General features: G+C 35.9%; 2 protein-coding genes across 3 annotated transcripts in view; one reads left to right on the top strand and one right to left on the bottom strand.

Moving 5' to 3' along the window:
* LOC107705059 (uncharacterized) overlaps positions 1-2765 on the bottom strand; it is a 3754-nt gene extending 989 nt beyond the window's left edge. Inside the window, exons 1-4 of one of the 2 annotated variants that reach the window (XM_016439739.1) lie at positions 2379-2765; positions 1984-2147; positions 806-1045; positions 487-670 (exon numbers count right to left, since the gene is read on the bottom strand). In XM_016439739.1, coding sequence (XP_016295225.1) covers positions 487-670; positions 806-1045; positions 1984-2147; positions 2379-2644 — 854 coding nt within the window. In that variant the 5' untranslated portion in view covers positions 2645-2765. Of the gene's footprint in view, positions 1-473; positions 671-805; positions 1046-1983; positions 2148-2378 lie in introns of both variants that reach the window. The other variant, XM_016508193.1, reaches the window with a different exon arrangement.
* A 572-nt stretch (positions 2766-3337) lies between these two features.
* LOC107704910 (low-density lipoprotein receptor-related protein 2-like) overlaps positions 3338-14971 on the top strand; it is a 14441-nt gene continuing 2807 nt past the window's right edge. The window contains exons 1-11 of the mRNA XM_016507958.1: positions 3338-3430; positions 3968-4141; positions 5084-5306; positions 8249-8453; positions 9864-10047; positions 10404-10616; positions 11200-11299; positions 11438-11639; positions 12165-12329; positions 12467-12667; positions 13481-14024. Coding sequence (XP_016363444.1) covers positions 3376-3430; positions 3968-4141; positions 5084-5306; positions 8249-8453; positions 9864-10047; positions 10404-10616; positions 11200-11299; positions 11438-11639; positions 12165-12329; positions 12467-12667; positions 13481-14024 — 2266 coding nt within the window. The 5' untranslated portion in view covers positions 3338-3375. The remainder of the gene's footprint in view (positions 3431-3967; positions 4142-5083; positions 5307-8248; positions 8454-9863; positions 10048-10403; positions 10617-11199; positions 11300-11437; positions 11640-12164; positions 12330-12466; positions 12668-13480; positions 14025-14971) is intronic.

Below are 14971 nucleotides of genomic sequence, written 5' to 3'. Positions count from 1 at the left end.
CCAAAAAAAAAAAAAAAAAACAGGATAAAATGACTGATGATCTGAGAGATGATCTGGGACACTTGTAAAAATAATTACATATATATTTTAATACATAAGCAGATATAAACATGCTTTTATATTATTGTCATATATATATATATATATATATATATATATATAACTATCATGTTAATGCATTAACATTAATATATTAATATCAATATATTAATATATTTTAATATATAATTTAATATATTAATAAATATAATGATACATACTTATATTATTTTATAAAATAAAATAATAGTAATAATGTCATTATTTTAAATAATAAATCTGAAAGGGACAATTTACACAATGCAAATTTTTGGAGTGAAAGACATCATACATTCAAGCAGTGTATTCCTACGGACCTACAAAGAAATTTGCAAGGTAAAGAGGCGTTTTTTGTCAATTTGCATGTTGTCATTTTGCTGTTCTTGTGAATAGGCCTTCAAACATTACTTGCCTTTGTGTTTCTCCATTTCTGCCATGCACATGGAGAACATCCACAGCGGGTGTGTGGTGGGACGGGTAAATCCCAGCCAAACAAACACAGGCAGAGGGCAAAGGTCACCATACACCCAGGTGCTCCGCACACCTGAGGACCAAGGAACAGCCAGGCTGATGCATCTCTCTGAGACTGGATCTGGAAAAAGACACCGGTTCAGTTCATACAGTAAATGAAAATGTCTGATGAAAGTGTCCTGCATTAGGACATGTAAAAACAGCTCCTCACAGCGACTGATATGCCTGCAGTCTTCAATACCATTGGCTCCCTTACCGTGGGTGATCTCTAAGTCAGGCTGAGCATCAGGTCTGTATGTATTGTTAGGAGAGAGTAGAGTCAGTGTGCTGCTCCAAACGGTCTGCTGATCTCTAGATGCAGTTAAAACGAGATCCACCTCCACTCCAGCACTAACAGTCCTGTACTCCAGCACTCTGGCCTGCTGGGAGAACGTCCCTCTCTTCAGCTCATCCAAGGCATCGCTCAGACTCAAACTCTCACAGACACTCAACAGACCTGCAGAAAGTAGCAGTGATTCTCCTTTTAATGGCCATCAGTGGGGCATAACCAGGGTTATTATAGTTAACTCAAACAAAAACAATAAAAAAATTTTCATTACTTTGAATAAAGTAAATATTATCTGAAATTAAATATATTATAAAATATAATAAATATTTGTTTTTAATTTCAGCTTGCTGCCAAGGCAACATTTTCATTAGTTTAACTAAAAAAACGAAATAAACATGTTTAAAAAAAATTAAAACTAATAAAAATGACAACAAAAATGTTCAAAAATGAAAACAGAATATATAAAAATGACAACTAATTCAAAAGTATTAATAAAAACTATAATACTACACTAGGCATAGCACATTTAATTATCATATTTTATCACATAATCATCACATATTTATTCTCATCTCTTGGGTTATGTGCCTTTAGCAGTAAAAAGATTTTCTTTGTAATTGATCTGGATTCTGTAAGTTTATTAACAGATATATAATATTTCTCCACAGCTCTCTGGACTATTTGATTGGTCAGTAAAGGCATTCTGGTAACAAATATTTCTTGTACAATATTTTCATACGTCAAATTGCTGTTTATTTTGTGATAATGACCAGCTGATATTATATTATTATACACTGATTGTATATTATACGCTGCAATAATATACAATGATTGATTTGAGAAATTTTATTTAAGAATTCTAAAGGAATTATTATTGAATTTGTATCATATAGAGGTCAAATAAAAATCATATATGAATTAAATAAAATCTGACCAGAAAAACAAAAATATATTTTTGAACAAATAAGTTCAGTAGTAGGCTCTTATTTGATTCGAGGATTTGATAAGATCAGTAGGACTGATTCTGAATATGTTCAAAGTTCCTTTCTATTTATTGACAGGGGTTGTGCTTGACCCATGTGCTGAAAAGGGCCAGAAGATCTTACCCAAAGGGCTTAGTTTGAATCTCTCCGAGCACATAATCATAGTGAGAAGTCTGGTGAAGAGAAACTCAGGGTAGCACAAGGGAACGTCTCTGAAGACACTGTCAGGATAGTCCCAACCATAACCTGAAACACTGCAGAACCTCCTCAAAGACACGGCATCATACCTACAGACAAATCCACAACAATTAACAACTGGAAAACACCTTATAATTAACATTTTTAACATTATATGAAAATATATAATGAGTGGCCATTAAAATATACAGTACATGTACTCTATTATCATTTAGTTTGTAAATAAAATATCAAACATAAAATATACAAACAATAAAGTTTTTTTTAAATATATTATATATTACATGTACATTAAAGTTTCTTGAAGTCAACAACTTTACCTGCAGTTGACCAAAGTGAAAACAAGCTCGTCATTTGTGTCTTTGTTTTTCCTCATTGTTCCTCGTTTTTTGCGGAGAGATTCATAAATGTATCTGGTCATGAGGTAAACTGAACCTGGCAAATGCTTCTGGGAGTCAAAGACTGTGTGCGTTTTTTTAAATGAGATGTGAGAAGCGTAAAAGACTGAGTGAAAGAGATACAACACCGTTACACCTGACACCACGGCGATAAGTGTGCTAAAATGATCCATATTCCGGTTCATCATTCACATTCTTTACAAAAACAAGTTAGAAGAAATGCTATCGATGAGGCAAAGTTCAAAGTCATTTGATGCTACTTTGTTGCGCGTTTCTTCTCTCTGTTGACATTTTGATCCTGGTTTTAAAAGAGAGAGCAGCGCTTTATCGCCCTCTAGTGTCTGGGAATGTCAATTACAAAGCCACAGCGCTGCAGACGTAAGAACGGGACAACTAACTAACTATATATATATATATATATATATATATATATATATTATTGCGTTACTTATTTGAAAAAGTAACTCAGATATTCTCTTGTAAATTAAAAAGTAATGCGTTACTTTACTAGTTACTTGAAAAAAGTAATCTGATTACGTAACTCGCGTTAGTTGTAATATATTACCCCCAACACTGATTACGTGTATTCGTTATTTTAATAATTACAACAATAATAATTATTATTATTATTAGGCTATTATTATTATTATTATTGTTATATAATTAATTCTTAATATTAATTAGGCCTATGACTTTTTAGTAGTAGCCGAACTAAAATGTAGTATTAATAAAAAAATAATTAAATTATAGGAATGAATTCAATTACACAGTCTATTAAACGTATTTTCACTATTAAATCTGTCATCACTCATTGGTCTGCTGTCATCTGATCAATTAAGCCGCATCGATCTCAGCTGTTCGCTCGATTAAAGCGCCACATCTCGACCCGACACGGGTTGACCCGCTTTTCCCTGCTGTCATGTGTTTGTTTGTGCTGCTGAATGTCGCTTCAGGGATCTTTCTGCTTCTGAGAGGTCAGATGCGAGTCTCACATTAACCTTCAGTCTAACATTTACCTTCTTGTCTAGAAATTGAGCAATAGGTAAAGTCACTGAATGCGACAAACTAATACCAATCGAGACTATTTCCTATTTACTTATTAAGAGCTACTGTACATAGTAGGCTATCTTTGTAATTTTCATTCTTCGAGGCACTGCCTTTATTTGCATACGTTAAAATAGGCTACAAAATCTAGCTAAAATTTGAAGCTGCCTGAATGCCAATCTCATAAAACCTATTAAATACCAGGTTGCATTATGATCATGCAGGCAATTGTTCTTATTTAACTTTTTTTTTGCGTTGTGGCATTACTTTAATAACAGTTTCTCCCTCAACAAAAACTACAATTATGTGAAGACTGTGCTTATACATCTTGGTAGTATTTGTAGTAATGTCTTTAATTTGTGTTCATTTAAATAGAAAATGAATTTCAAATGACTGCTTTACTGTATAATGGGAATCTGTGCTGAGATTGCATGAGATTCATTTGCTTTGACTTGTTTGTGCTCTAGCTGAATGTGTGCAGGCAGCAGTTGCTTCTGATCGTGTTCCCCTGCACTGCAGACTGGGCTTCAAACCCTGTAAGGATGGAGCAGAGTGTGTGCTGTACAGTCATGTGTGTGACGGGGAGAATGACTGTCTTGACGGCTCTGATGAAGAAGAATGTGCTGCTGTTTGCAGCATAGGTATGTTTTTATACACTTTTATTAGAGGACCATTTTTGGCACTCAAACTGATTTCCAGGGGCCTAGAATAAAGAATAAAGGTCTAAATTTAAGATTTGAATTTGATTCCATATTAAAAATTCCATCTATTTACACATTTTTAACACAAACTGTTAAACGCTTTTAACATAGGCTTAAACTAATAAACAATGTGATGCATATTTGTCAGTTATTAAACATGCAAGATTTCTGCACTCAAAAAAGGGCATAATTTATTAACTATTTGCAACTATTTTATTCAAATAATCATTTTTTTTTTAATGCATTTATTCAAATGGCTTAGAATCAATAAATCTGTTCATTGTGGAAACAATAAATTGATGCTCAGATTAACTGGTTAAGTTCTGATGACCATTTTTTCGATTTGGAAAGCAAATCTGCACATTGATAAAAAGATAAAAACGAATTGGTAGGCTGCCTGATTTATTTATTTTTTTAGTTTGCAAAATTCAAAAGCATTATATTTTTTAAAGTGTGAAGTGACATGTGGCCAAGTATGGTTACCCATACTCGGAATTAGTGCTCTGCATTTAACCCAGCCTAAGTGCACACACACAGCATTGAACACACACCCGGAGCAGTGGGCAGCCATTTATGCTGTGGTGCCCGGGGAGCAGTTGGAAGTTAGGTGCCTTGCTCAAGGGTACCTCAGTCGTGGTATTGAAGGTGAGAGAGAGCGCTGTACATTCACTCCCCCCACCTACAATTCCTGCCGGACCTGAGACTCGAACCCACAACCTTTGGGTTACGAGTCCGACTCTCTAACCCAGGGCTGTCCAAACTCGGTCCTGGAGGGCCGGTGTCCTGCAGAGGTTGCAGGACACCGGCCCTCCAGGACCGAGTTTGGACAGCCCTGATCTAACCATTAGGCCACAACTTCCCCCTTTTTCCATCTGTTCTCAGGTCAGTTTCAGTGTGCACATGGTAAGAAGTGCATCGAGCGCCGGCAGGTGTGTGACGGTGTGGCTCAGTGTCAGGATCGCTCAGATGAAGTCGACTGCTTCAAGCCGGACGAGGGCTGCGGTCATCGCTGCGATAAAAACCGCTGCATCCCAGAATCCTTTGTCTGTGACGGAGACGCAGACTGTGCTGACGGCAGTGATGAGGAAATCTGTGGTAGGGGTTTGAATTAGGTTAAAAAGCAGTATTACTGGATTGTAACTAGAACGAAGTGTAAAATCATCTGGCTGAATCTGGTTCAGAATGTAAACAAGCACACTTATTAGTGCATACTACCTACTATTTTTCACATAATGGTATGTGAAACTATATGCTACAATAAACATTTTCAAAAGTAGTGAGGTGAATTCAGGTAAATCGGGCCATTTTTTGTCATTGAGATGACTGGGGAAAAACGACTTATCCTGAATTAACCCTACACTCTGAGGGGGGAAAAGGTATAAAAGCTGACCTTTCAAAAGGTTCAAATATGTACCATTTAGGTACTACTAATATGTACCATTAGAGGTAAACGGTGTACACGGGTGTACCTTTTGAGAAGGTACTGCCCCAGTGACAGTTTTTGTACCTTTCTTTCTGAGAGTGTTACATTTGTCACATGATCTCATTACATTGCGTAGGTAAAGGTGCAGTATGTAATGTTGACAGCTACTGGTTGAAATGGGTACTGCAGTCCAAATTTCAAAATATTGGAGAGGGTTGTCTCTCCTGGGGCCTGTTTCATAAGTTTACCAAATAAGCCAGGCTTCAGTTAGTCTGACACATTGTCAGTTGATTTGGTTCAAAATAAGTCAGACTAATTGAAATAAGCCTGGCTTATTTGGTAAACTTGTTTTATGAAACAGGCCCCTGCTCCCTCCTCCTCAGCGCTCACACGGGTTGCCAGGTTGAAGACACACAACATGAATGAGTGCAATTAACAATGGAAGGCAACAAAGCGATGTTTTTTAGATGGATGCCAAGGCTTTATAGGTCGGGTAGAATCTGTGATCTCTGACACAGTTCCTTTGCTGGCTTCCATGGCTGTAATGCGCTGTGTTTTCCACCAACTGGCAACCCAGGGTAAATTGGCAGTGGACTGAATCACACAGACCAAAACAAAAACAGACATTCTGACACAGAACATGCATTTCAAAGATGAATAACTGGCTGTAGCATTGATTTTCAGAGAAACAAGTATGTGAACTTTGCACATTTCCTAAATATCTGCAAACATGTTTTTTTTTTTTTTTTTGCTTTAGTGCAGACAAAATTACATGCAGCACCCTTAAAGGTATAGTCAACCAAAAAATGAAAAGTGTCGTTATTTACTCGCCCTCATGTCATTCCAAACTTTTATGCATTTTTCATCTGTGGAACATATTTTGTATGGAAGCATATAGGTAGCGAAATTCAATTTAAAATAGATATAAAGACACTTCCCAATTTAAAAAAAATAAAAGTTTCTCTCATTTAATGTCTTGTTGGACTCAGAAATTGGTCATATTACAGAAGGAAAAAGCATTTTGTGTTTATTAGAACTTTCAAGTTTAAAAAGTGTGTTTGGGGTTCTGATTAGCTATACTTTCAAGAATCCCGATTTAGAAATGAATTTTGTGAGTCACTCCACAGGAATAACTGGCGGGACATTTGTCTAGAGTCTAGACTAAAATGAAGGAAATCTACAGTTCAAAAATTTGGGGTTGGTAAGATTTTTTTATGTTTTTGAAAAGTTTCTTTTTCACCAAGGCTGCATTTATGTAATCAAAAATACAGTTAAAACTGTTATAAAACATGAAAATTGTTTTCTTTGTGAATATATTTTAAAATGTAATTTATTCACCCTGTGACCTCATATGAGGACATTATATTTTAGTGAATTTCTCTGAGACTGTACATGCCACAGTTTTAATTCTTTAATTCATACTTTAATTCACCATGACCACTCCCTCTCCTTGGTCTTCAAAAATGTTTGATATTAATTTAGTGACACTCTTATGGAAATATGATAATATTTTGTAATTGTCATTTAAATCGGACAAATTTTTAAACTGTGTGTCATAAATCAACATCTCAGGAAAATGTTATGGGGTTTCAAATCAAAATATGATTTTCTGTTACGAAACAGGACGTTGATTTCATACATGTCCTCATATGAGGACACCGGGACTAAAAGCATGTTTATTACGCATTTTGGGAGACACAACAAATGAACAGGGAAAGAAATTATATTTCAATATTCCTATGAAATATTATATATAATTATGAAAATCTTGTCAATTATTGCTCCCATTATTACAATTTTTTTTTTCAATACATGTTGCCCCAAAAACACATTAATATGCAAATTAGATTTAGATTATAGATACATTATATATAATGAGAAAACCTGTTTATGGCCATTTTACACACATGTTGCATAAAGAAAAATGGTATATCAAATCATTCTGTTATAACATGGTTGAGAATTATCTTTATACAAAGTTGGTAAAAAAAAAAAAAATCCTGAAAACTACATTTATTTTATTTTTTTAAAAATCAATTGTTTTTGCTTATGCATGTTCATTCATGTCTTTTTATAAAAAAAAATAAAACATTTGAGTCCCGATGTCCTCTGCCAAGGACGTAGCATAACTTATGAATGAAATATCATTTAAAAAAAAATTCACTTTATTTATTTATTTTTTTTTAATGCTCTAAACAATGTAATGACATGGAAAAAATACTAATTTTTTTCCTAAAATGATTTGCCGGGTCTCAAAAGGCTAATATACCGATTTGTAACATTTCTTATTATCAATAATTTTGTGAAAATTGATATATTTTCAGGGTTCTTTGATTAATAGAAAGTTCAAAAGAGCAGCATTTGTTTTAAATGGAAATCTTTTATAAAAATGTAAAAGTCGGTCACATTTTATCAATTTTATGGATCCTTGCCGACTAAAAATATTTACTTTTTACTGACCCTAAATTTTTGAATGATAGTGTAATATCATTAAATCACCTCTGAAACCCCCAACTGCATAATGTTTGTAAATAGCATTTCTGTCCAACTTTTGATGTTTTTCTGTATTCTGCCAATTATTCCTGTGGAATGACTCTCAAAGTCCATTTGAAAAGAATCTGAAGCTGGTGTGTTTTGACAGGTCCGAGTGTGTCCTGTCCTCCTCATCTGTTCCAGTGTGGTAGTTCAGGGTGTGTGGACCCGTCTCAGCTCTGTAATGGAGTCACTAACTGTCTGGACGTTTCTGATGAGGGCGGGACCTGCCAGACAGACAAATGCTCTGAACAGTCAAAGTGTGCACAGGACTGCCACAGCACACCTACAGGCACGGTATGAATTCCTCTTTCTGTTAATGTTAGAAAATGTCTGCTTTGAATATTAAAATCTACCAGTCATAGAAATTTTGACTAATAATAACTTGCACTACAGTTCAAAAGTTTGGGGACGATAAGATGTTTCTAATGTAGTTGAAAGAAGTCTCTGTACCAAGGCTGCATTTATTTGGGAAAAAAAATACAGTAAAAAAATGTAATGTGAAATATTACAATTTAAAACAACTTTTTATTTTAATACATTTTAAAATATAATTTATTACAGTGATGGTAAAGCTGGATTTTTCAGAAGCCATTAAGCCATTCTAGTCTTAAGTGTCACATGATCCATCATAAATAATTCTAATATGCTGATTTGCTGCTCCAGAAACATTTCTTATCAATGTTGCTTAATGTTTTTGTGGAAACAGTGCATCCTTTTTTCAGGGTTCTTTGATGAATAGAAAGTTCAAAGAAACAGCGTTTATATGAAATATAAATATTTTGTAACATTATAAATGTCTTTACTGTCATTTTTAAATCTATTTAGCACTGCTGAATAAAAGTAATTGGTTTGGGAAAAACAATTATACTGACCCCAAACTTTTGAATGAACTGTTAAAGCAATAACCCCCAAGAAGCCGTGGTTTACTGTGAATTTATAACAGCTAAGGGGCGTTGTTAGGCACGACGCAAAGCGGATTGCTTTTATAAAAATTCCATATACGTAGTAAGGTTTCACAGAATAAAACAGCAAATAAAGTGTAATGATATAAATAAAAACAGTATTCTTCCACCAAACAATGTAGTTCCTCAGAAACGGTTGTGGTTCCAACAAAGTGGTTGCCGAGCAACACACAGAAGTAAACCAAGGTGTGTGTTTGTAGTGTAATTTACAACAGCTTCGAACGCTGCTCAACCAATCAGAATCAAGGACCGGAACTCTCCGTTTTATAATAAGTTTAGCACTTTAGGTTTTGAAGGATCTAAATAATAATTTCTACAACCATTGACCACAGTCAGATGTTAATACATTACACTCTAAGGTTTGAGATGTCAAAAAAATATATATATTTTTTGGGGGGGGAAAATAATTGTCAAGTGTTCCAAAGATAATACAACCCTAATCTGATAAGAATTTGTAGGATGGAATAAAAAAAATTTCAGTAAATTTGATGAATGACCTCAATGACTCTAAAAGGCATAATTGAAAAGCATTTTATCAATGTTGACCAGTTGGTGGCAGTAGCCACTATGTAAACATACTGTAGACGTTATATAAATAAGCTTCGTTTCTGTATAGTACACCAATATCAGATGCAACCTCTCTCACTTTGGTGCTTGGCCTTTTATTAATAAGCAATTAATTAATAGGCAGTTTCTTACCATTTTGTGCTTCCTGTCCACTGCTTTTATCTTCCTTCTATAGCGCTGTTGGTGCAGGATGGGCTACAAGCCTGTGGATGATGGTGTGGTGTGTGTTGATGTGGATGAGTGTGTGGACCGTCCAGACTTCTGTTCACACTACTGTAACAACACTCAGGGCTCATTTGAGTGCTCTTGTAGTCACGGTTATGTTCTGGAACCTGATGGCCACAGTTGCAAAATCACAGGTATATACATTCCGAGCAAGAGCAAATATATAAAACATAGGCCATGTTCAGAATGGCATGCAAACGGAGCTGTATACACTCTATATTTTATAAAAATGGTAAGAGTGTATGCATTAGGCAACAAAATGTAGTATGCTATATAAATGCGTCATTCATTCATTCAAAAAAGTGCATTGCATTGTGGGCTAGAATATTTCACATGAGTGTTCAGATCATGAGTATGGCTTGAATGCACATTATAATGCACTTTCTCAATATAATGAAATTTCTAATACACTCATGCACTTCAAGATATATCCATTCACCCTTCTTTACTCAAGCTGAGACTCTAGTTGAAAGTTGTGCTCCTGTCTCAGGTGAGCCGTACCTGCTGGCGTCTGTGCAGTCTGAGGTCTTCCTGCTGGGTCTGAGGAGCTCCAGTCTGGACGTCCTGCTCTCGTCAGAGAAGCATTTTGTCCCGTCACTTGACTATGACTGGCAGAAGCAGAGAGTGTACTGGATCAACCTCAACGCTGACAACATAAAATGGTTGTCACTGGATCAGAAGAGCAAAGGAACCTTTATTAAAGGTCAGTGTTATTGTTAACTACAAGTACATACCTAAACATGCATACAAATACATACACATGTGTATGTATATTAAAATCGTTTTTTGTAAGTGAAATTAAATAAAATATACAATATAAATATTACATAATAAATTTAAATGTAAAAAAAAAAAAAGTTTTTTAAATTAGAAATATTTCCTTGGCAACTAAATTATAAAAATCACAATTTTGAACTAAAATAAAAAACTTAAAAATATAAATTAAAATTGTTTTATGCTTTATGAACTTTGCAACATTAACACTGTTACTGTATGGAACCGAAACAACATTGAACTAAATTGAACTGAATAATGACACCATTGTCTTTTTAGAGCTGCTTTACAGCTGAAATTGCTGCTTTGAAACTGTCTGTATTGTATAAAGCACTTTATAAAATAAAATCTGATTTGATTTTACATACTGCCTGATCATGACTAGACTGGTCATGTTGCAGAAACACAAAACGGGTGTAAATAAGGCTGGTCATGTGTTGATGTATTAAAGTTTTGACATCACAGAATTGGGAATGACCTGTAAGCGTGCGTGTGTGTGTGTGTGTGTGTAGTGGGACTGGCTCCGATCGCCACCAGAACCACAGAAGGTGTGGTGATCCTGGGTGAAGATCTAGGGCAGCTCCGCTCCATCGCTCTGCTGCCACAGGAAGGGTTTGAATAATCATGCTTTTGTCACATTTTTTTATTTATTTACAGAGCCACCAGTGGGCACTACAAAGCATGAGAATCACTGTTTTAGCATGTTACTTACGATGTAAGTTGGCCCTGATATTTTTGTCTTTCTTTCAGAAAGATGTTCTGGTCAGAATCTGGGGACGAGGCTCAAATAGAAAGAGCAGGAATGGACGGCTCAGACAGACGTGTGCTGGTCAGTCACTCTCTCCGATGGCCGGTCAGTTTGACGGTGGACTCCCTGCATCACAGAATCTACTGGACGGATGAGAAACTCAAGTGCATCGGATCAGCCGATACTGATGGAGGAGATATTAAGGTAGTGGATGTGTCCACCTCAGCATCTTCGAAAATGTCTAATAGGGCGAAACATTACATGATCTGCTAATCTGTTTGCAGTAGCCTTCCTTGTAGAATGTTTCTGGATAAACATTCCTGTCCATCAGTCTAATGTTAAGAGTCTTTTAGATGGAGTGGTGGATGAAGTACACAAATCAATTACCTGAGTACAGACACCCTAATCAAATTGTAATTACTCCTTTTCAGTTTTGTGGGTTTTAAGAATGTTGGTAACCAAACAGTTGATGTAGCCACTGACTTGCATAGTACCCCCCCCCACTGTTTGGTTACCCAATACCCACATTCTTCAAAATATCTCCAATATATAATGATGGCAGAATTTTCATTTTGGGTGAGCTATCCCTTTAAGTACTGTCCACCACTGGATAGATATGGGTCTTTAATGAAATGAAAAGGATCCAAGAGTCAAAAATGATTTAGATTCCAGCATCTTTTAAAAACATTTTTCAGACATTTTCCCTTTCCATCTTCCATAATTCCGCAGCTCTTGCAAATGATGGAGACCCCCAGTCCATTCTCAGTGTCTGTATTCAATGATGAGGTCTACTGGTCTGATACCAAAAGAGGAACCATTCAGAGAGCTCACAAAATCACGGGCAAATTACACCAAGTCCTGCTCAAACGTCCTGGACAGCCGTTCGGTTTGAAGGCAAGTACTCCTGAACACTGTGATCATTAAATTCAAATGAAACCCCTCAGACATTTGTAAAGTACAGGCTATATTTGCTTGCTTTGAACGATGCATAAGATGTAAATCAGGTAACTGCTGCTTGTGTGCATCTGCAGGTCATTCATGCACTTTTCCAAGTGGGCATCCCTAACCCATGTGCTTCCCAGCACTGCTCTCACCTGTGTGTTTTATCGCCGGGGCTGAAGGCTGTGTGCAAGTGTCCGTCTCAGTTGCTGCTGGATAAAGATGGACTGACCTGCTCCAAACACAAAGACTCGTCCTTCCTGCTGTTTCTTTCTCCAACTGCAGTCACACAGGTGTTGCTGTTAATACCTTATGGTCAAAGCTAGACGTTAGAAGTCATATATGTTCATTAATTGACTAATTCATAATAGTGCAGTTCATGTCATTTGTCTTAGGATTAGACTATGCAATGCTTAATCAAGAAATGACAATTCAAACTTTTTCTTTGATTCTAGCATAAGGTCAGAAATAGGATTAGGACTGTTTCTGTTTGACAGCAGTGTTGTGGTGTTTCGGGACCAACAAAAGATTATCATTTTTTTTAACATCACAATTTATTAAAATAATAATAGTAATACATGGTCTCAGCCCTGCTTATGTTTACAAATTATCAGGCCCGGCTCCAGAATCAAATCACTGAGGGTGCTGCTTAAATTAGTGAGAATTCTGTACCCCATATATATATACAGTATATATATATAATTTGTGTATTGCTATGGCGCAAATAACGCTTCCTTTATAATCACTCGCGATCTCATGAAGTTACGTGATAATCAATTAAATTCTCTATGCTGCACAATGACTCTCTTATTTACATCGCGTCTAGTTATAATTAAATGATTTGTGCTGAACAGACCACCTGAACAAAAACTCCAGCGATTTGAGCGCTGAGGTCATTCTAACTGATCCGCTGTTGCATTCAAGAAATAAGCAGATATGTCTGTAATTAGCTACATTGCTCAACGCTGCAAATAAATAGAAACCGATCATATATGATGTAAACAAAAACTTTTTTATTTTGGATGCCATTAATCGTGATTAATTGTTTGACAGCACTAATGTGGTGCGTAAGTGTATTAGACTTTAATACAATTTGTCTCTCTCAGATTTATTTACAGAACAGACACGCCGCCATGGACCTAAAGAACTGGCCTGAACATCGGCGTTTTGACCTTCCCAGCATGAACAAGCCAACCATGTTAGATTTAGTGCTGCACGACCTCACTCTGTACGTGTCCGATGGCGGGCAGCCTGTCGTGGGGCTCTTCAAGATGAAGGACACAGCGCTGGTGCCTCGTGGGACACTGCTCCAGCTACATAAGGACTCGCTGCGCACGTTCTCAGTGGACTGGATCACCCTGAACATGTACTGGAGCAGCGAGAAGCTGCCTGGCCTGCAGGTCACCTCACCAGATGGCACACACACCAGTGTGTTAATACAGGACGGTGTCGGAGCCATTGAATCCATTGCTTTAGACCCACCCAGCGGACGCCTCTGCTTCTCAAACAAAGTCCAGGAAGGTCACATGACCCAGGTGGAGTGTGCCTATATGAATGGACAGAACAGGACAGTGGTGTGGAGTAATTCAGTCCAGCCAACTTCACTGATCTTGACAGATGAAGGGAATAAACTGTACTGGGCTGACACTGGTATGTTTTATATACTCTCATATGCTCACCAAAGCTGCATTTATTTGATGAAAAATACAGTAAAAACAGGAATACTGTAAATGTTATTAGAATATTTTATTATTGAATACATAAAATGTAACTTATTCCAGTGATGCAACGCTAAAATTTCAGCATCATTACTCCATTCTTCAGTGTCACATGATTCATCAGAAATCATTTTAATATGCTGATTTGCTGCTCAAACATTTTTTTTATTATCAATGTTGGAAACAGTTGTGCTGAATATTTTTGTTGAAATCGTGATACACTACCACTCAGGACTTTGGGGGTAAGAAACACAAAATCCACAAAAAGCAAAAACATTTTCAACACTGATAATAAGAACCATTATTAATGAGCTAAAAATCAGCATATTAGAATGATTTCTGAAGGATCATGTCACATGTGACACTGAAGACAGGAGTCCAAGATTGAGCAGGGGTCACTCATCATCTTCTGACTAGCACAAAGATAAAACAAATTTTTATCCAAGCCAAAGTATAAGCTATATTCAGTAAGTGACTCAGAAGAATGATTTAAATGAATAGCTCATGAGTTTCATTAAAAACAACTTAAGAAGTCATTTGTTTGCAAATCGGACTATGCTGGTCGAGACTACTGGACTTCAGGACTAAGATAAAAAAAAATAATAAAAAATGTAAATCTCATATGCTCACCAAAGCTGCATTTATTTGATGAAAAATACAGTAAAAACAGTAATACTGTAAATGTTATTAGAATATTTTATTATTGAATACATAAAATGTAACTTATTCCAGTGATGCAAAGCTAAAATTTCAGCATCATTACTCCATGAAGACTGGAGTAAAGAATGTAGAAAATAGTTATTTTAAACTATATAATAAACAATAATATTTTACTATATTTTTGACCACATTTTGTGTGTGTGTGTGTATATATATATA

This window comes from Sinocyclocheilus anshuiensis, unplaced genomic scaffold, assembly GCF_001515605.1.
Source record: "Sinocyclocheilus anshuiensis isolate Anshui unplaced genomic scaffold, SAMN03320099.WGS_v1.1 scaffold117, whole genome shotgun sequence".
In the NCBI taxonomy this organism is placed as follows: domain Eukaryota; kingdom Metazoa; phylum Chordata; class Actinopteri; order Cypriniformes; family Cyprinidae; genus Sinocyclocheilus; species Sinocyclocheilus anshuiensis.
This window is presented reverse-complemented; position numbering and strand designations above follow the sequence as displayed.